Source organism: Macrobrachium rosenbergii, chromosome 15 (genome assembly GCF_040412425.1).
Source record: "Macrobrachium rosenbergii isolate ZJJX-2024 chromosome 15, ASM4041242v1, whole genome shotgun sequence".
Taxonomy (NCBI): Eukaryota; Metazoa; Arthropoda; class Malacostraca; order Decapoda; family Palaemonidae; genus Macrobrachium; species Macrobrachium rosenbergii.
The window spans coordinates 33136243-33159503 of record NC_089755.1 but is presented as its reverse complement, the minus strand read 5'-3'; the positions used below and the strand labels follow the sequence as shown (position 1 = coordinate 33159503).

The 23261-nt window shown below is 36.9% G+C and overlaps 1 protein-coding gene across 1 annotated transcript; it reads right to left on the bottom strand.

Annotated features, from left to right (window-relative positions):
* Positions 1 to 23: 23 nt before the first annotated feature.
* Positions 24 to 22880, bottom strand: mRpS11 (mitochondrial ribosomal protein S11). The gene is made up of 5 exons (XM_067117385.1): positions 22514 to 22880; positions 14646 to 14776; positions 14389 to 14489; positions 14212 to 14277; positions 24 to 314 (listed from the first exon to the last, which is right to left on the bottom strand). Exons 1-5 carry the CDS (start codon positions 22780 to 22782, stop codon positions 204 to 206), a joined length of 678 nt encoding a protein of 225 aa, XP_066973486.1. The 5' UTR covers positions 22783 to 22880; the 3' UTR covers positions 24 to 203.
* Between the last annotated feature and the right edge of the window lie 381 nt (positions 22881 to 23261).

Genomic DNA, 23261 nt, shown 5'->3' with positions numbered 1-23261 from the left:
ATTAAGGCTAAAGAAAAAAACAATTATAATCATCTAGTTTTATTAAGAAAAGAAAATCAGAACTGGCCAACTACACACAAATATCTTAACCTAAACCATGTACATGACGCTTCCTAGATCGCGACCGGTATTTAATTACATAAATAATAAACAAGAATTGGTTGAAACTTCTCGTATTATAAGGATAACCTTAAGACAACTTTTTACAATTTCCTGGCCTTCTTAGGCCGTGGGTTATTTAGCCAATTAATGAATGTCATGTCTGTAATGCTCACAACATTGAGGCCTCCCATTGTGACACCTTTGATTCCACTCTGAAAGAGAAAATGATACTCATTAACATCTCTTAGCAATATGATAAGACTTGACAATAATGCATTAAATGTATGCTATCATAAAAAAATGACATGTAGAGTTAGAGCGCCATTTTTGAACAGAAAAGATTTAAAATTACCTGGAAAGTTACATACCGCAGTGACTCATTCATAACAAAACTGAGTTCAGTAAATATATAAATTACACAACGTTTTAATTTACCTACTGTTCTGAAAATGAAAATATTTGTAAGATAAAATCAAAGATGGTTTAAAAGCTGAACACAGCACAACTGTTTCATAATTGCACACAATTCAAACATGCATGATTAATGAAGCAACAATATTATGAATACCTGTGATAGTCAAAAGCACTGTATCACTGACATCTAACAATGTTCACTAATGAAAGGTGTAATATAAACAAAACTATGGACCTGCTTAACTAGTGTGTAAAGTTTTACATGCAACCCATAAAATTACTGGAGTGCTCGGGAAAAAGGATTATATTCTGAGCCTTCTACAAATGGGTAAAACAATCTACTTTACAATCCTAATCCTGCTGTGAACATACATTTTGTGCAAAAGAATAACAAATGAAAATGTGGTGCAAATACAGTACAATGTTTTTCACATTTGGTCCTCAGATAAAACTCCCAAATTAGTTCCACTATAGCTAACTAAATGACAAGGGTCAGTCAGTTCCAAAAAGGCTAACAACTGTAAAGTCCTTTGCATACTTCAGAGCCAGTTGTCCAGGAAAGCAACTTACTGTGATATGAAACCCTCAACTTGCCTACCTCTTTTGGACGTAATGCACATTGTAGGCCGATGAAGTACAAGCTATACTACAGTCCTTCTTTACCCAAAATGCATCTCAAAACACCCATTCAGAAAAGGGGCTACAGTACTAATCTTTCAAATAAGTAGTCCAACAGTACTAAGAGAAGAAAATGTCACCTAAAATCGAAACCCTTGGCACTGGTAGTAGCTAGGCTAAAAGCATACCATCAGTGGAAAATGGTTTAATTTCTACGATGCTAATAAACAAGCAGCTATTTTGTGGTGTAATTTCAACTGACAAATTTGTGAGTAAAGCCCACAAGGTGCATGGAACAAATAGAAATATGGTATTCCAAATGTCAACCTACACTTGAAAACATTGTGTAGATTTTTACCTCAAACCAGCCCTTTACAATACAAGGGGCCACATTTATCCAAGGTATACTTGAGGCTAACCAATCCTTACATCCCAAGGTTTCTTCTTGCCATTCAAGTTTACAGTCAGTCAAACCATCTGGCCAAGTAGTTTTCAGCTTCCATTCAATTATTTAAACTTTCTTACATATAATGTTCCCAGTTCATCTGCCAAGTCTGATGGATTCTTTGCTTTTTCTTGGCTTGAAAACTTTCTGCCTATCCTTTATCAATTTCAGACCTTCAACCTTCTTTTAACTTCTAACAAATTTCACAACCAGATCTCACCCTTTCTCACACTACCAAAGTTCTGTGATCATTTTCATTAACACTATCTCCACCTGTCAAAAAAACTTTAATTCTCTCACAAATGCAGTTATTCCTCAAATCACTGAAAAACATAAAACAGTACATGTATGCCTAAAATTCATAAACACAAGATGACCAACCTTCATGAAAAATGTCAACCAAATCTTAAAAAAAAAAAAAAAAAAATAAAAAAATAAAAAATAAAAATAAAATTAATGAATGTATGATCAAAACTAAGATATGTATACAGAATGAAAATTCATAAAATTATAAATTCAACATACCTAACTAGAAATGGTGTCACCAAGATCTGGTAACCCAAACCTAACTACAAGCGCTGCCACCAAGAACTGGTGCCTACTACACTGCAGTACATCATACACATATTTGTCACTGGAGGGTAATATCCAAAGGAAAAAGCAAAATGCATTTTCCTGCCTGACCACTCTAAAATACCATTAAAAAATATAAAACCTGTTACATTAATGCTAAACCAAGATGCACTGTAGCAGAATGCTGGCATAAAACTCACTGAACAGGTTAATGCCTACGATCAACAAATCTTACAGAACTTGGTATCAGGTAAGAGAAAATGCCATATTGTACCACAGTAGGAAAGAAAAATGACACCAAAAAGGTCACATTGCATTTACTTAAAAAACCAAATTAACCCAACTTATAATACAATATTCTGAACATGGTGAAAGCCAACTTTATATTAGTAATTATTTACTAGAATCTACCTATCTAATACAAACTTGGGTAAAACATTTTCTCACTATAACAACAATCATGCTGCACTGCATATATGCAACCAATTCCCAAAAGCAAATTCTGTGATGGCACAATGCACTCTGCCAGCATTTTCCATTACTATTTTAATTTGCATTCTTTGCTTTATTTTAGTGTTTGATGTCATTTTTAACTCAGACCTGTTCATTACAGGGTTACTAAGTACTCACTGAAATTCCTTTCATACCATTTTTGCAAATCCAGTCAGCTTAATCACTTCACTTCCTTATCAGGATGGGCAAATTATTTTTTGCAATATATATTCTGTGCCCATTCCTGTTATTTTATAATTTTCCCCCTTTGCCAATTCAACAAAAGGATTGCATAACATCATTCTTGGGTTCTGTAAATTTTTCTGAATTTGGTGATTTCATCCAATTTTATGATTTTTTTTTTTTCCTATAAGAGTTGACATGCAATGCCTGTATAGGCTAGTGAAATAAATGTGGCTTCTTGTGTAGTTTATTAAACTTGTAGTTTTGCCTGAAACTTCTTAATGTGCCTCACTAAATTTGTCAAGTTCTGCGCAAAAGACTTCCTTGTGTGCTTACATCCTTACTTTAAAAATGACCCCCTACTAACCCAGTCCATCTTGCTGTGGTCAACAGTATTTGAGTCAGTCTATTTGGGACACTGCATTCACCCTATGCTTCCTCAGAAGCTTTTATAACATGCCAGATTTTTATCTTTACTTAAATGTTCACCTTAAAAAAGACAATCACCGTAGGATGTAAAATTGACAGTAGTTCCCTGGTGAGAGAAAACGTTTAACCCCTAATACCAACTGATCTAACCAGAACAGCTCCAACATCATGTTCAGTGCTGGCTGCGAGTTTAGAGGTATAATTGCACCAACTGAAGTGGCAATATTAAGTGTTTGCTAAAGAATTCAGCCTCACTGGGGCTGCAAGGCAAACAGCTGATAAAGCACTTTCAATATGTAACCTACAGGGGGCGTATTTTCTTAAATATTACAGTAATATAACAAGGGATATTTTCTTTTATGGTTGTGAAAAATTGCTTGTCTCTTTTCCACTGTTGTTAATGAGATCTTAAACTGTACATCGTAAGTGTGAAATGAATCCCACTTTAGTAATACTGTATATTTCTCAATGAAATTGTTCTGAGCACTGAGCCAGGCAGTATGTACTTGTATTTACTATAAAAAAAAAAAAATTTTTAAATAGAATAAAAAAAATAAAAAAAAAAAAATAGGACATAAGCAAGTTCTTAATTAGAATGTAAAGAGCTCATTCAAGTTTACATTTTTGTGAGCAGTTAGCAAAGTTGGACTTGTGTAATAACCAACAATTTACTTCCAACTCATGTTAATGTGCTAGTTACATTCATGTGTTACCTATCTTTGAATTAATTGAATATAGAATTTAGGCCAAAGGCCAAGCACTGGGACCTATGTGGTCATTCAGTGCTGAAACTAACAGTAAAGGTTTGAAAGGTGTAACAGGAGGACATCATCACAGTTGCACTATTCATCAATTGTTAGGAGAGGGTGGAAATTAAGGTGGAAGAGAATACGAAAGGAGGTACAGTAAAAGGAACGAAAGGGGTTGCAGCTAGGGGACGAAGACAAGCTGCAAAGAACCTTAAGTAAAGCCTACAGTGCACCACGAGGTGAACTGACAGCAGCAACCAGCCACAGGGCTGATGATGTAAAGGCAAATATAACTATGTGAACTGACTGGAAGGTCACCATAATAAACCAAAACAAAGGCAGTGATGGAGCTGCTTTCCTTTATATATCTGTTGAAGATGTCCTTCTTTGCAAGCCAATATTACAGTTGGCTGACATATACAAACCACAGCCAGCTGGCAATTGTAACCTATACCTTCCTAGATTTCTCTCACTGAGCCTACATTTGATCTGCAGAATAATTTTTGGACATTACAGTAATTTGGGAAGACGACCCAATCCCCAGCACTTTTATTACATTGGAGAACAACAACCCCACAACCATTTTTAATTGAAGATGCTTGCAGCTTTGAGATTTAAATTTGTGGGAAAACTTTTCAACCCTATGTATGGCTGCCATTCTGTGGCAAGGTCATGAGAATTGTACGACTCTTACGTGACCTTCCCGGAACATTAATGTGATCAGAAGAAAAATTGAAAACTTACGTTCTTCTGAAGCAATAATTACCTTCAATGGGAGGGGGAAAATAATGGGGAGGGGAAGCAGGACCCTTTGTATTAACATGTAAATTTCATTCCATACATTTAGATTTATTCTTTTCTGACCAGTACAGTTTCATGATTCATGTCAAGCACTTAAAAAGGGAAAGTAGATCACATAATGGAAACGGACAATAATCCAGCAAATTAAAGAGGTCTGAAGACCTAAGTATATTTAAAACTTGTAAAAAAATAGTATATACACCTCAATGTTGCCTTCTACAAATACTTTCTTGTGATACATCCGGGGACTGACATCAGATTTGTTTATTGCATAGTAGTCACTGTCTCAGGCTACCCAAATTTTTCTTACTGATTTTTCAGGTAAACATCCTGGTCATTGGAAGAACCTATACACTACTTACAAATGAAAAGTGAACTCAAACCAATTTTCAATATATATACCCAATATAACTGGTATGGTTTGTAATAAGCAATGTACCATTCTTTTAAACATTTGTTCCAAATTCAGGCTGACAAATGACAATAATATGAACCCTTTGATGAAACGCGCAATGATGCAGTTCTAAACTTAGCATGTGCTTAGATGAATATGTACTTCCTCAGGGTACAGTCACTGAAAAGAGTATTACCCAAGGTACAGTCAGTTACTACCCTTTAATACATTTTAACAAGTTTAGATTACTACCCCATGAAAACGTTGCTACTCAAATTAAAAGGGAATCTACGCCAGTAATTACAATTACACACACTCCTATCCTATTGGAAAGCCCACTTTATACCACCCTCACTTAGCTCACCATTCAAAAAAATTAAAATCTGTTAAAACCCACTGCTCAAATATCAAGAGGGGCACTAGCTGAAAAGATCTGCAAAACAACCATGTTTTGTCCTAAAACTTTGTCTTTTGTAACGAGATAGGGTAAGACTGGTATGCAAATTAAATAAATTGGCCCAAAAATTATTGTAAAAAGTTTATTTCTTGATCCATCCCATGGATAAGATTGAATGTTGATAGTGGCAACTGTGGAAAAAAAAAAAAAAAATAAAAAAAAAAAAAAAAAATGTAAGGTAATTAACACCAACTGACAATAGATTTCTATACACTTGGGTAAATACTGATGCCATGACACTAACGATTAGAACAGGTTCCTTCCAGAAAAGGTGGGAAAGGAAGACTTACAGGTTTGGATCAAGCCAATTTATGAACCCCAGAAAAGGAAGTTCCTGTAGACAAATGCTTCCAGACTAGTTTACTGTTGAAAGAGTGAATGAGTCTAACCAGAAGATAATACATATGAAGCATATTCACTGCCATGCATAGTCAAGAGGCTGCCATGAGACAGATTTCACTTCAAAAATATAATACTTCTTGTCCTTACTCTGCCCTATATGAATGAGGGGTATATAGCACTTCTTGTCTATACTCTGCCCTAACAAAATGAAGGTAAAGATCATTAAGTCTGCAGGAAAACTGTAAATGAAATAATGAACCATGACAAAAATAGAAGACTGAACACCTGGGTTATAATTGCCCAACCACCCAGAGGTCACAAGTACTGGGAAGTTCAAGTCCAGACAATCCAGCCTCGACCACTGCCACAGAAATTCCAGATGTCCCCAGTCCCTGTACCGTCACTGTTCATTTGCAATTCTCCAAAATAATGCTACTGCAGATCTCAACATTTCAAGTAGTCCAAGTATTCCAGGCCAAACAAGCTGCAGAGTCCAAATAATTCAGGCCCAACAACTGCCTGTGTGGTCCAGGCACTCCAGGATCAACAACAACTCAACCACTGCACTGCAAAATGCATAGCAGTCCAAACATTCCATACTGAAGTGCCAAACCAAATTATTTCAAGGCATCCAAATGACATGTTAGTCCAAACATTCATGGGTCAAAATATGATGGAATATCTCAACATATTCCAAGTGTGCAAGCCCCAATATTCCTAGCCAAGCAAAAGCCATTACCAAACATGAACGCACATTTCGTGGTTAACAATTGCTGTTTCATGTCCAACCCTTCCTGGGTAAACAATTTCCATTGAAAATTCATACCTTCCCTCAGCGTCCAAACAACTTTTGTTGCTTGTTCAGGCAATCTAAACCCAACCAATGTTGTTGCATATCCAGACTATTACGGCATAACTGCTGTTGCTAGTACAGAAACTCCTAGTCCAACAACCGTCATTGCACCCAGGACCAACAACTGTTGTTCGAAGTCCAGACAGTCAAGGACCAACAACTGCAAGAGCAGTTGTTGTTCTAAGTCCGGACAGTTGAGGACCAACAACTGATCCAGACTAATAAGGCATAACTGCTGTTGCTAGTACAGAAATTCCTAGTCCAACAACTGCCACTGCACCCAGGACCAACAACTGTTATTTGAAGTCCAGACAGTCAAGGACCAACAACTGCTCTTGCAGTTGTTGTTCCAAGTCCGAACAGTCAAGGACCAACAGCTGCTCTTGCAAGTACAGACATTCAAGGAAAAAAATTGGCTAACACCAAACCAAGAAAATCTAGGCCCAACATCCAACTGCCATTCCAAATACTGACAGTCAAGGCCAAACAAACTCCTGCTCCAAGTGTCAACACTTTAGGGCCAACAGCTGTTATTCCAAGTACTGTTATCTATAGATTGAAAAACTATCAATCAAAGTCCAGACACTCCAGTCCCAACAGCTGCCATTCCTAAATCCAGACACTCCATGCCAACAACTGCTGCTGTTCTCAAATATTCAAAATCCAGTATCTGATGCAATGAGCCCAACCCAAACACCAAGACCAACAACTACTGCCTCAAGTCCAACCATTTCAGGACCAATTTGCCACTGGTTTGCACAGTGACTCAAAATTTTTCAGTCCAAAAGGGAAACATTCCAGCCACACTGATAAGCGATTGCTCATATCCAGTCACTTCCGGCATAAACACTTGTGGCACTGTTGGTCCATCAAAGATTAATGGTCAATCAGCTGGTGATACGGTTAACTACGCAATTGAAGAGCAACCAATGAACCCAAGGTGCCTAGGGTGAAGCATTTCAAGTTCAGACATCCCAAGCCCAACAATTGCTGCTATATATTCTCAAAGCCACAAACCTGCAACAACAAGTCATTCCAGGTCAAACTACTGGTGTAATTCCAGATCAAAAACTGTCTTTAGTTAAAAGTCAAAAATTTCCAGGCTAAAATAATGGACACTGGTTCTAGCCCAGAAATTCCAAGCCCTTCAACATATCCTACAGCTTCTGGACTAACCAATAATGGTAATGCCACTAAATTAAAGGCTGACCAACAAATAGTGCTGTGCAGCTGAAGGTTAATCAGCTTGGGGAAATCAACCTAAATGGTCAAGATGACAAAATGGTTGTAGCAGCTGAAGGTTAATGTAGCATGACAAGTCAAGGAAAAAGACTGTGTTAAATGGCTTTAAAAAAAAAATGCTGACTCTTTTGAGAGAGAGAGAGAGAGAGAGAGAGAGAGAGAGAGAGAGAGAGAGAGAGAGAGAGAGAGAGAGAGAGAGAGAGAGAGAGAATGAATTAAATGATGCCAGCAAATTATTTACCCTAAAGGTTTGAGTGTGTGGGTGCGCGCGCTCAAGAACATCACTTCCCTAAAACTGAATGAAGAGTTAAAAGTAGGCTCAATCCAAACCTAATAACACCAATTTTTAACCATTTTTTTTTTCATTGCCAAAGAGTACCATTTTTCCTGCCGCCTCCTTCAAATTCTGAAATAAGATGAATGGAATGGAATTATATCCTAAGGCCAGGTGCTATAACATTAAGAAAAAGTATTGTTTCCTTGTTTTTATGAAATTTAGGCTGTTAAGCCAAGCACTGGGGCATTTTTGGCATTCAGTGCTAAAAAAAAATTGAAAACAGGAAGTTAGGAATGTTGGACAGCAAGGTAAGAGTCAAGTTAATGAAATAAAAATATACATACAAGAATCTAAAGGTGGAACTATGGGACAACCCTACAATTGCAACAGAAGTATAAAGGTTAACAAGTTGGTGCAAGTTGAGGACAAACAGAAGCTGTGAACACCCTTTAGTAGGCAGTCCCCGGTAAACGGTAGGGTTCCGTTCCCAGCCCAGCGCAGCTAACCGAAATTCAGCAATAATAGCACTGATAAACCGCTTCACGCTGTTAACCAGATATCGGCACCAAAAATTTAGTTAAAAGCATTGCTAGACAAGCTCCCTACACGCCATTAACCTGTGCCGCTGGTTAGCTGGGAGTGCCTGTAATGCTTTGAAGTGCACTTAAGGCACATAGACAGTACTGCGACTTTATAAAGAAGCATTTATAAAATAAGAGGATGTTAATTACGATTCATAAAAATTATAGGAATTCTAATCCTCAAAAAATTTATATCACGGGGATGAGAACATTAATGTTACCCCATCATCAGAAAAAAAAAAAAAATAAAAAAAAAAAAAAACTACGGGGGCTGGGGTGGGATCTCCAATTAGTTTGTGTATATTCAAGTTCGCCACCTCTACATAAAATGGACAAAACGCGAGCTCAATCCCAAAATCAAAAATGCCTCAAAAATCTTTCGTTTCCAGTATAGTGTTTAGTAAATTCGATACGGTATCAACAATAACTAACAGTGATACCAGGTCTTGAGCTGTATGGCACCAACTCTAAGAGATTCTGCAAACCCTGTATTGAGAATCCAAAAATGTATTACACCAATTGAAAAAATATTTTAAATCTAACACTGAGTGGCATTAGCTAATGCCTGCATTGTGTTGGGGAATATGTAAGTCATCTAATTATTTCTCAAAATGTGAAAAAAAAAAATAAATTAAAATAAATAAACCTTTATGTTCTTGGGTAACTTCAAATACCTAATCTGGACAACTTTGGTTTTAAATTTTTGGAGCTAAAAAAAATCAGTATATATATATATATATATATATATATATATATATATATATATATATATATATATATATATATATATATATATATATATATATATATATATACAGGAGTCCCCAGTTAACGGAGGGGGTTCTGTTTCCGACCACATGACGATAACCAAAAACCAAAAATAAGGGACAACAGCATTTACAGCCGCTGATAATCTGGTTTGCGGCTCCAAATATCAAATTATCATCACCACTAAGCAAGCGCTGTAAAACTGGACCACTGATAACTGGGGACTGCCTCTGTGTATATATATATAATAGCCAAACCACAGTAGTCAACTAACCCTATGTTAAGTCTACCCCTTCGAGAATCCAATTCTTCACTATTAATGCATAATCTGATAAAAGGGGGGGGGGGGGGAAATCTCCAACATGGGTGGCCTTAGCCAATGCCTGATATCTTGAAGAAGAATAGATTAAAGTCTCCTACTCATAGAGAGAGAGAGAGAGAGAGAGAGAGAGAGAGAGAGAGAGAGAGAGAGAGAGAGAGAGAGAGAGAGAGAGAGAGAGAGAGAATGAATTTAGGCCAAAGGACAAGCACTAGGACCTACAAGGCCATACATTGCTGAAATGTTGAATCAATTGTTAGGAGAGGGCGGAAAGTAAGACAGAGGAGAATATGAACAGAGGTACAGTTGGAGGGAAAGAGAGTTGCAGCTAGGGGCCAAAGGACACTGCAAAGACCCTCAAGATAATGCCTCAAAGTGCACCTGAGAGAGAGAGAGAGAGAGAGAGAGAGAGAGAGAGAGAGAGAGAGAGAGAGAGAGAGAGAGAGAGAATCAACCTTACAACCTGTTGACGTGTTTTGATGGTAATACATTTTGTAAAGTATTGCCAAACCCAAAAGTCAGCTTAACTTGTATATTGCACTACAAATTGTTAGGAGAGGGTGGAAAATAAGATTATAGAAAGAATATGAAAGGAAGTACAGTAAAAGGAACAATAAGGGTTGCACCTAAGGGCCGAAGGCACACTGCAAAGAATAATGCCTACAGTGCCGAATGAGGTGTGCTGGTGGCAGTAACCCCCTACGGGATTGTGTAAATGTCCACCAAATGAGAACCGCAATGACTTCTCAAAACGACAGCAGACACCTAAAAATATAAATTCATGATATTGGGTGGGATTTGCCTGATACCTAAAATGTGTTGAGGAATGGTTTGGCACCTCTCCCAATTATTTTTTAATTTAATACTGTATTTACTCCCAAATATTTCTTAATACTGCACTTATTACTTGAAAGTTCACATTCTCAGCTAACTTCAATGCCTCGATTTTGAAAAATCTTGTTTCTTTTTAAACCTACCAAAATATTCTACAATTATTTAGCTTCAAAAGTACACCAAGAAAACTTCCGCCACGCATGAGTGTGCAACAAACAAACACACAGAGTTTAGACTTTTTTTATAGCTTCGTAAACCATATTTGCAAATGTTACATTGCATGGTAAAATTTACAATTAAATTTACATCAACAAGATGCACACCGACGCATACAATTTTTGGCTGCTGAATTGCACCCAGGCAGAAAAATCCTCAGTACATTTGAGAATGTTCAATACATTTTTTGTTGTGTAGTACTACAAACCATATTCATAAAATTAACTTAATCGACAATTTACAAAAACTTACATGAAAGTTACTTGGTTTGGTATGGTATCTTGAAATTTACTTTCACACGATTCTGAATCTTTCCTGTCTCGAAGAATGAAATAGTCTTCCCTATGCTTGACAAGCACTAAAAGCCAAACTGGGACCAAGGGCACTGATGTCCCCCAGACTTCTACAAAGGATTGACCTTCAGTGAAGATTACTGAAGATACACCACAATCTCTTACCTTCAGAGCAGGGTGAGAGAAGAAAGAAAGAAAGAAAAAAAAAAAAAAAAAAATCCACAGAAAAAAAAAAAAAAAAAAAATCCAGAAAGACCCCATCTCACGTTCCATTCAGCTTCAAAAATTTACTCTGGCAAATTCTGCATTCATTTTCCCTATCTTGTAGCTAGTTAGATTACAAGAACATTGTAAAATTACTGGTTATTGGTCAAGCTATAAAGCCAATCCACTGCAAATAGCGTAAGTACACTTTCTGTCGTTTGCCTCCATTACCAATGAAGTGTGTAAAGTAAACTTTAATAACATGTTGCATTTTGCTTCCAACAGAAATAATATTAAATGAAAACAGATACATGATGATACTATTATATTAGATACCTATAAGACATTGCAAATTGATAAAACTTAAATAATTTGGAGAAAAAAAAAAAAAAAAAAATAATAAAAAAGTCGAAAACAAATCTTGAAAACATGAGAAAATTTCCCCTGCACACCATTCCACATAACACTATCCTGTTCTATTAAATATATAACCAGTAAACAGACACTGATAGTTTAGGGTATCATGATTTTAAGAGCACTGGGTTTTTATCAGCTTGAACTTTAAAATTACTAATCACCTTTTCTATTTTTGATATAAAAATGTTATGTTTAGTTCCTAGAAAATTGGCAAGAATTTTTAATGGTGTTAATTTGCATAAAAAAACCTGGCTTCTTGCAAGTGCTATATTGCCTACAATGCAAAGCACCCCATTTCTGGGGAGCACATTCAGGAAAACCTGAAATTATGTCTAGTTATCCCAATTTTCTCAGTCCATCCCACTTTACATTATTCCAATGTGTTATTTAAAAAATATATATATTATATATATATTCATTTTACCTTGCATGCATGCACACATTCTCTCGCATACTGTAATCCTAATCTAATCAAGGTCACAATATCTTGTTATAGCATAAGAAAAAAAACTCAGCAGTATATAGATAAAGCATGGGTGCAATACTTGAACACAACTCTACAATAACGACTAAAACTTAACATCTAACTTGTAAAATTTCTCCCCCTTCCCTCCTGCACGTAAATTACTGATCCAGCAACTTTCAAAATTGTATGAAAACATTATGATGCATAGCATACTAAAGAAATCATTACAACAGAGCACATCAAAAGTTGCTTGATTTTACACAGTACATGCAAACATACATATATGACAACCTATAAGTGCTCTCTCTCTCTCTCTGTGTCTGTGCTTAAATACCAATACTGTAAATTCAAACCTATTAAAGTGTTAACAAAAACTTGCTCATTATTACACCCTGCAAAGCAACGCTCCACCATTAGAGTAAATAGTAACTGGAAATATTCTTTAATATGTACTCTAATCAAGACAACAAACACTCAACATGAAGATTAACGGAGGGGTAAAAGGGAAATTGGCTAAGTTACCGAAATGTAACACAAGACAATGACCCAAGCATAATTAGGCTTTACAAATGTTGAAGCTAGTAGCTTCATTCCTAAGCAATGTCACCCTTTTATGATAAGCCACCTTATGAAAAAGAACAAACAACAGTAAGATATGATGATAGTGAACACTACCCTGCTTTCAGCAAAATCATGAGATGCATGAACTATGGTTTGGAAGGGTTGATGATCAATGCTTATTAGAGGTAATAGTGTACATGAAACATTTTATGCTTAAACTTGTTAAAAGATGCGTCAAATGTGCTGTTGCTTTGAAATGATAGTTACTGACTTGTGACACCTGGAAAGCATATTACTAATAACACATGATCAAAGGGTTTCTTCCAAAGACAACTCATTTACCTTCCATTTACTTCCTATTCGACTGCAGAGGAACACCTGAGCTATCGATGTTTTGCTGTTTATTAAATAAGACCCTATACTACAGCTTGCTCCGAAATATCTCGATACCTTACAGCTAACAATCATTCCCCAGTTCCTAACCAAAAATTAACCTACTGTATATTCATACTTAATATCCAATTTCAAAAAGTCACCTAAAAATCCAACATTTACCTATATTCAAAGATCCAATTCAAAACATTTACCTAAACCCATATCTAAATTGGTAATATCAAAACATTTACCTAAAAACGTATCTGAAATGGTAATAAAGTTAAAAACTGCAACAATGAAGCTGACAAAGGTTTGGTTGAGGTGTTACTGATTTTCGTCTGAATGTAGGGTTTGTTAATCACCAAATGCAGTTATATCCTGAGGCTACTTTTGTACTCTTCAACACTTACCTTATAAGACTCGCCATGAGTTTCCTTTGCAAATGTAATTCTCTAGACAATGATGCACTGTTGTGTAATTTTCTAGACAATGATGCAATGTTGTGTAAGTTAAATAGCCAAGATATAACTCATATGAATGTTTCATACGCTTCTGATTCCCAAATTTTTACACCCGTTTACATCATGATTGCACAACTGTCATCATTGTTTAGGGTGTGTGTTTGTGTGTTTGCAGGTTCAAACCTGAGCTTCCACTGTTTTCATTATACAAAACATTTCCCATTACAATTAAAATTATGAACTAGAGATCGCTACCAAGCAAGTGCTTTTGACTACCTTTTAGGGCTAACTTTATAATGCTATATACATTTAAATATTTGTACAAATTTAATTTCAGGTACTCACCATCCTGCCTGGTCCAAGGCCCTTCACCTTCACACGAATATTCTTGAAACCCTTATCGACAGCTCTCTGGAGAAAAAAAAAGGTAACAAATGTTTACAATACTGTTTGGAAAATTGTGAATATGTTAGGCAAAATACCCACATTACAGAGATACAGAGAAACATTCCAAGTACTTACCGTGGCTAAACTAATGCCGGTTGCTTGCGCTGCTACATTGGTGCCCTTTCGGCAGTTTTTGAATCCTTCAACACCACAGGACCTGACAAGCTTCAGCTCACCTGCAAAAATAAAATTCAACCATACATTATTTTCAAAAAGAAAAATTCCACCTAACCACATCATATATTTTTAACACTACTACTGTACTTGGAAGAATTCATATACTTTCCCTGCATCTTTCCTTAACTCATGTGCATTACAAACTAGCCCCCTACCTTTGGCATCTGTTAAAGCCATAATGGTGTTATTTTTTGAAATCTTCACATGTAAAATTGGAAGGTCTGCGAAACGAACACCATCAAACATTAGATCTGGGGTATTTTCATCTGGAAACATTCCACCAAACCTAAAAAATAAACCAAGACTATTCTCAGAATACCTATTCTCATCCAGAATTTAGGTGAAGGGCTAGTCTCCTACAACAGCTATTTTGGACATGTGATACATGAAGTGGACCAATTATACACAGCAGTTATGAAATAACAGGTCAAACACCAGCCTAAATGAGAATTCACAGTGCATTAGAGGTGACATACAAAGAAAAGCTCAAATAAGGTGTAGAATGCTGTAACTATAAAAGAACTAGGTCATGAGGATTACATTAGCATGAAAATTGTCACTCCTGCCATATTACTTCATATCAGTTTAACACATTCATAGATCATTTGTCATTGTCAAGTGTGTAAGTTCCACTGTAAAATATGCTTTGATTATGAACTTTAAAATCTGAGTTTGTTAAATATTCCAGTTAATGGTAAAAGGGGGTTAAAAAATTTGTTAAATAAAATGTAACAAATACTTTCAAGTAAACACCCATACACTTTCTCTCCACTGCCTACACAGTACTGCATTCATTGCTAGAAATATACTTTTATCAAAAGTTACACCTAAATTCTCAAGTCACTAACATTTAAAACTATCACAGACCCAAGGCACAGAGATTGGAACCGCTATGCAAGTAGCATCATGAGTGAATGTGATCAGTTTGTTCTCCTCTCCATACCCTGCCACGTCACTTGTGTACATAAATAGCACAGGTCCAATAACAGTGTGTTGCAGAACACCTGAAAGCACATTCCTAAAGCTACTACACTAGCCAACACCACAAACACTTCGGGTTTTGCCAACTATAAATTTATTAAAAGTGTAACCAAAAGATCCACCAAATTTGAATAATCTTAACACGTAGATCATGCATCACAATTGACAAAGTTCAAAGACCACTAAAATCTACACAGACCACGTCTCTCTATACCCTTAATAGCTTTTCAAAATTAACTTGGCGTGTAGATAGTGCTTCACAATTGACAACGTTCAAAGGCTGCACTAAAATCTACAGATCACGTGCCTTCATACCCTTAAGAGCTTTTTCAATCTTTTTTAACCTTGAGTCAACTGACCCTTCCCTAATATCTAGACAATGGACAATAATGTATCTTTAGTACTGTACAGTTCAAGACCCAATTTATGTACAGTACTCCTAAATATTAATCAAATACCAAGCACTTTTTCTATATATCAACTAGAAGACCAACAAAAATATTTTTATAATTCTTTAAAACTTTTTTCCATAAGCTAACCTTGCATGCTAGTCAAAACTCAAAAATCACTGGGTACAGCAAGACAGAAAAGGCTTATTTCCCAATTATCAAGAGCTCAAATTTCCAACTTATTAAGAGCTCAAATCTTTCTCCAGAAGTTAATCCCTTGGTTATGGTTTTGCCCGAGTCTTGTCATTCATCACACTTTATTTAAAAAAACATTAAGGTTAATCTGGTTTCTTAATTTATTTCACTGCAGTTCTTTTGGAGAACACCAGCACCATTAATTACAATAGAGGAAAACTAAGGTTATCTCTTTTACATTAATCACAACGGCAGCATGTCAACCTGACCTTAAACTGCATCGAGCTTTTCCAATAACAAAATTCATAAGCAAAACAGAAAAGGCCCATTATAAAACCAGTTTGCATGATGCTGCCATTGTACTTAACAGATTTATAATAATAATGTATTTGAATGCACATATAGGAAAAGCTTTGTGTTGATTAATTACGAAAAATTTAGGTCTTGAAAACCAAGTGCTTGTGTTCAAAAATACTTTTCATACAATTTATTAACTATTGTCCCTTTATAGCATTTGTTTACAGGATTACATTTTTTTAATTCCCCCTTCTAACAATGGCAAATTTAATGCAAAGACATTTCTGAAACTTCTATTGCTTCATCTTTACTGGCAATGGCCTATGCATCATGTTCTCTAAAACAAAAATTTTAATTATTGAAAACTATTTTCTTGGCTAGCAAGTGGTGATTCTGGAAAGGTGAAGTGCTCCTGCTTTAGCTTTTCATACTGTCTGACCACAGTTGGAACTTCTGCGATTGTTTTTCAAGTCAATGTTTAGTTCAAGATTAAGCCAGTAGCGAGACTTCTGACCTAAATTCCTTGCACCAACTGTTCCAGAAACTACGGTTTATTTGACCTTTTGCCAAACTTTGTTTTCATAAAGAAAAAAATTAGTTTCCAATAAAATTTCAGTCAAATATCTTTACTGTCAGTTATAAACTAATTACTAAACTTCAAGGAAATTTTCGTAAGCTCTGCCTACCTCTTTTACCACAACAATGGGACATTTAGCAACCAAGGTATTCCTTAATCATCCCACCTTAACTGTCTCAAGTGTGTGACTTTCCATAGTATAGAAAATGCACACATCAACCAGTTGATTGTACACCCTTATAGGGTTACTATGACCATGCCTTCTCAGTCACTCAATTCTCTACCTTCCACCTCTGTTACTCAAGAGCCCCCACCCCCAACTTGCATCTCTTACACCTCCAATGTATAACTTAAGATAGTGACAATGAATATAAGAGTTTAACCTTGACAAGAAAAATACACAAGTTAAATACATGAAATTACTTGAAAGTTTGTGTATTGGAATAAAGTTGTGTATTAGAATAAAATTTTCATTAAGTTCAAATTGAAAATGTTAGGTAATGTGTTTTAGTTATGGAGAAGTAAATGTTTGATCGTAGCCTTTGTGAATAAAAATATGCACTGCATTGCCAAACTGCACACTTACTGTGGGCAAACACCCCCCCCTCTTAACATGAGGTTGGGAGAGGGAGAGGCTGGCTAATGCGTTAAGTGCATAGTTGCTTTATGCAATGCAAACATACATATAAACACCAACTGAAAAACATATGGAATACTAGTTTCTGCACTTGGTATAATACTGAAACTGCATGACATATGCAAAAAATGCCTAACAGTGCAAAAGTATTGTAGCAAAGAAAATTTTAGAATTCTGGACCAAATCTTTATATGTGGTGCAAAGGTAAAATTAGTTTCTAAAAGTGGCTGACATCTTTGAAAGTTCAAAAATGAAACTGCTGGCATGTTAATGGAAAAAAAAAAAAAAAAAAAAAAAATAAAAGCACAGGTATGTTAAGTTAACCTACATTCAATAACTACCCCTATACTCTGAGAGAATTGTGGCCTACTTCGACAACTATGGGTAAATTTACATGTAATTTGCTATTCTCCTACACAAAGACACCAAAGAATTCAAAATGATACTTGTGATGCAGCAGAGGCCAGCTGAGCTTGTAAACTTAAAAAATTTCAAAATCTGGTGATCCTTGTTCGGGGTTGTGGGTAACCATCTGTGCATGAAGAGACCATTGAATGACCCATACATCTTCCCCTGCAACTCCTTGCTTAAGCTCTCTCACACAAACGATTAGTCTCAATCTGAGCGTATGTAAAGATTGGTGGTAATAGTACAGGTGTGGCTGATGCAGCAATGCAAGGCCAAGGGCAGTCCCCTCTGTCTCACCAATGTAAAGATCTGTAGGGATAAGTTCTTAATATTTTACTGTCATCAGTCATGAGCACCATCAAGTGCCTTGTTAACTTAATTCCAGGTAGGGCAGGCTTTTATTGGGTGTTGATGTGCTAGCGAGTCTCTCTCTCTCTCTCACACACACACACAAAAAGTGTGTTACAAGTCAGAAAGCAGTTTTACACTGTTCATTTTTGATTAAGCTTTTTTTTTTCTCTCTCCCCATGCCCTAATACATACATAAGGAGGGTTGGTGTCAGGAAGGGCATCTGTGTAAACCATATGCCAAACCAACTATGAAATGAGCCATTAAATAAGAGCTGGGAAGATTCCTTTAAAACATTTATCATAACTAGTAATTAAGCTGAAAGGTGGGGGGTAGTGTTGTAGTTGTAATATCTGATATTCTAAAACCTGAAAAGCTCCAATAACCACAAAATTTCTGTGGAGGAAGGATCCACTTCCTGTGAGTCAAATATAATTTGTATTCAAAATCAAAATGTTAGCAAATTTCTTCCTTGCTGGGAGGGGGGGGCAAATAAGGTGGTGGCCTAAAACAGATGAAGTAGCAGCAAACACTGTCACACCTGCATCTTCTGTCTTTGTTTCCCGAAGGTAAAGCAACTGCCATGGTTACCCGACCTTTCTAAGACGAATAACAGACTTGTCTGGAATGCCCTGCTCATCATAACAAAAGTTTTGCAAATCTATTGTTTAAATTAGGGCACCAGGTGCTGGGGCTGAGTCAGGAACTGAAGCTTGGGCACAAGAACCCTTGACCTCTGGGTAAATCATACCCTCTACTAGATTGTCTTGAAAATTGCCTCCCCTTAAGCAGGGAGGGGAATGGACAGAAATTACCACTGTGGAGGGATACTGTCTGGAGCCAGATTTGAAAGAGGGGATACAAGAGGCATATTACTCTCTCAAAAATTGGGGGGAATACAAAAGGCATATTGCTGTCTCAGAACCGTTGCATTCCTGATGCTCATCTCTCTTCCACTGGAAAGGAGGGGGAAATTTTAGAGCCAGTCAAGGGCACTGAACACTCTTGGCCTCTGGACACTAGAATTTGCACCCTCTAAACTACATAATTCAAAGGCATTTGGGGTGATCATCCATATGGGAATTCGAAGGTACCACCAAACTGCATATTGCTTACTACAATCACAAGGAGCTGGAAAATCCCCCACACAAAACATTCAGTGCAAAGGCCCTAAAAACACCAAAACTTTTTAGAGGGGATATTGTATACATAAAAAAAGTAAAACTTTTTAGAGGGGATATTGTATACATAAAGTAACAGTCTACAAGTGCTATGTTTACAGTGTGGTCAGGTGTTTACCGATAACCCTTTACAAAGGTTTTAGCCAGTCCCAGCTGGTAAGTCCAGTCTATTAATAAAAATAAGAGGGTCTACATCCTTGTGGGAACAAATGTCTGGATACTGTAATGTATCTCTAAACAGGTTTGTTTAGCCAAGGGCAAAATTTGGGTGGCAAGCTGTCAAGAAAATTAGCACAGCACTATGTTGACCTAACTTTTAATAGTACAAACATGCAATAGCATTAATCTACCAAGTAAATGCAGTTAAGTCTGCAAAACCCTAGGTGAGTTTCCTAGTTTTGCAGCAGTACTCTCTCATACAGTTCAAGTTGGCCTATCCAAGATCAATCTTACACATTCCAAGATTCACGATAACAGCAGGTATAAATTTCCAACCCAATACAGAAACTAGTTTCTTCTTATTTTGTAACAATAGGCAGAGAGGATGCAAGTGGGAGATGGGTAAGCGTGAGAAATCCAAGCTTTCCCCGAATGCCGTGTCCTGTTACCCTCCTAAGCTGGCTTGTGGAACTGTGCGGAACCACCCCCCCCACCATTATCACTGAATGTCAGATTCGGAAAGTGTGTAATGTGATTTAACCATCGTTTGTATAACCTATGGTATCCTATCCTAGATCTTAACAAATGATCCACTCAAAAGGGTAATAATAGTATTCTCCCTATAAAACATAATATTTTAATACGTGCAGTCAACATTACTGTTATGTCAAACCTATCATTTCTTAATTCTGGTGGTTTACAATCTGAATAGGTAACAGTTGGATTAGAAGCTTACTTTCTCCAATTCCACAAGGTCTGACTGCATCTCTTGCAATACTGTCAGTGCAAACCAATAGTTGTTTCCCTTATCCTTTTATCTCTGAAGTAAAAAAAAACCAGACCAGAAGTACTATCAGTTCTGAGAATTTTGAAATTTGCTGGAAAAATCCACAGATTATAAATTTTATTATCACAAAGAGACCAATATCCTACAGCACTCTTATACTAGCCAAAGACATACCATACACAAGGACCCAAAGCTTTTGACATTACATACCATACATTATATGATCATAGGCAGTCCTCCCTACCAATATGCCGGGCCCTAACCCAGGGGAAGAGAGAATTTAGGACATGATATCAAGCACCAAGTTGGTTTCAGCCATTCAGGAAAATGGAGTTATAATTTCTAGCCTATACAGCCAAGTTAGAGGGCAAAGAGGAGGAATAACCTAAAAATTAAATTCACATTACATTTGAAACCAAATAATATTTGCTTTTTGAACTGTTGGGGGTTAAGAAGGGGAAAAGACCAGTCCCGAAGTATGATGAACATTTTGTAAAAATGGGCCAACAAGAAATGTGTTATGGTGTGTAACAAGTATATGTATATATATATATATATATATATATATATATATATATATATATAATACAAAAAACAAAAAAAACAGACATTGATCGACAGAATATGTCGTTGATTTGAAAGTGCTGCGATTAGATATTTAAGGTGCCACAAGAAACAAAGTTTAAAAGATCTCTCAAAACAAAACAACCCCCCAAAAAATTTTCTACTCAGGTCACAGAGGATTCTCAGTGTACTGATACATTCCCCGAAAAATTTAGACTACTCCATTGGAGAAATTAGCAGATTTACGAAAAATTTAGACTACTCCATTGGAGAAATTAGCAGATTTACAGTAATGTTAAATTTAGGCCTCAAGGGGAGAGACGCTGCACACAATTAGTAACGCCGACACCAGTTACAAGATTAGTAATGCTGACATTTAAAAACATTTCACTGACCCAAACTATAATCTCTGCTGCAACAAAAGTACAAGGATCACATTTTGAAGTATGAGACTTGTTAGGTTAAATACAAAAAAATTTACTCAAGGGCTGCAGAAGAAACGGGAGAAACTGGGCGATTTGGGTGAGATTACTCATCGTTTGGAAATTAATACATTTACATTGGGAGACATGACAAAGTTAGTCCTATTACAAGATTAGTAATGCTGATATTTGATAAATATTTGGCCAAAAAGACTTCGACCTTTTGCTGTAACAATATGAGGATCACATTTTGAAGTATAATGAGTCTTGTTAGCCTAAAAACTAAAAATTTTACTCTTAAGACTACTGCGGAAACAGGAGAAGCTGGGTGAATTGGCTGCGATTGCTAATCTGTTGGAAATGGTTATGTTTACATTTGGAGGCGATGTTTGTTGGAAAATGTGATCTAAGGCCTATGGTGGTCTTAATTCACAAGGACTGTAAATGGTCTATAAGTGACAGAAGACAGTATTCCGACTGATAACTCATCATAAGATGAAAATACGTCTACTCAAAGGAACTGACCATATTCCTACTTACTGTCCACTACAATCAACAAGACATGATTAGTGATACTTAGACAAAACCACTATAAAACGCAAAAAGGAGTGAAGTATGGCTCAATGACAAGTTATCAACAAGGAATCCTATACCATGGCCTCCAAAACAGTTTTGGCAGCCCCCCTACACACTAACTTATCGTAGACAGCAATCTCTGCCTAGTAGTCTAGGCTAATGCATCACTTCCATTCTGAAATGATCCCACGCTCAGGCCAAGCCTAGACTACCTTCCTCCTACCCCGAAATGTGTCCACTTTGCACGACAAACAAAAGTTCTACGTATAATCGCGTCTAGCCTAACGCCCTGGCGCTAAAACTTCCTCAGGTACTCACAAACAACACTACTGGGACAGCCTACGCTTAACCACAAGGAAGGTGACGCCGTAGGTTACAAAGGACATCAACAAGAGCCAGGCAGGAAGGCCGGCAAGAAATATGGCGTCGGTCGGTCTCCGAAGCTGGACATGAAACAAAGAGATCAACAAAAGAAAGGCCCTTTCCGACCTTAATACTCACCCTTTGATGCCAGAATCGATGTCCACCGATACTTCTCCTTCGGTGCCCTCGTCCTTTTTCGGCATGGAGGCCATCATTTCCTTCCTGTCCTCTGCTTTCGCCGTCGTCGAAGATGTATGGAGGCATTGGTAGTTATCGGCCACCCTTGCAAGACTCAATTTCGAAGCAATATCAGCGGCGGGGACGTTTGCTCTGATTTCTGCGACACCCAGTCTTCGCACAGCGGAAAGCGATGACCAGGCGGTTCTTGCTACTACATTGGGCAACATTTTGGCAAAATTCTCCACCACTCACTAAATATACAGCAGTACACGAGAGTTTCTTTCTTCCAAGTGGGCAATGGAAGAGCCGAGAATCACTGGGGACGTGAATTTCCATCACAATACAGACGATACGCTACGCATTGAAAAGACCGCTTGTAAGCCGCTCTGCTATTGGTGGTTCTAAAACCGTCCAACCAATCACGTTGAAGGAAATCAGCTAAGTTCCAAAAGTAACCAATAGCAGCTAGGTTTTCAAATTCATCTAAACAGTCGGGTTTCTCTGGGACTGAGTAGCATTTCGTACAGTGAATGTTATGTGCCCAACCCCACAGCCGCCATATTGATTGTACTATGTTCGCTTTCTCATCGACATTCAATTTTCGATTTTATTGTTACAGAAATGGCTTATTTACTTAACTTTTCATGTCTGCAGAGTCAAGGTTTTAGGGTTAATGGCCTGGTCATATTCAGAAGTAAGTAGGATG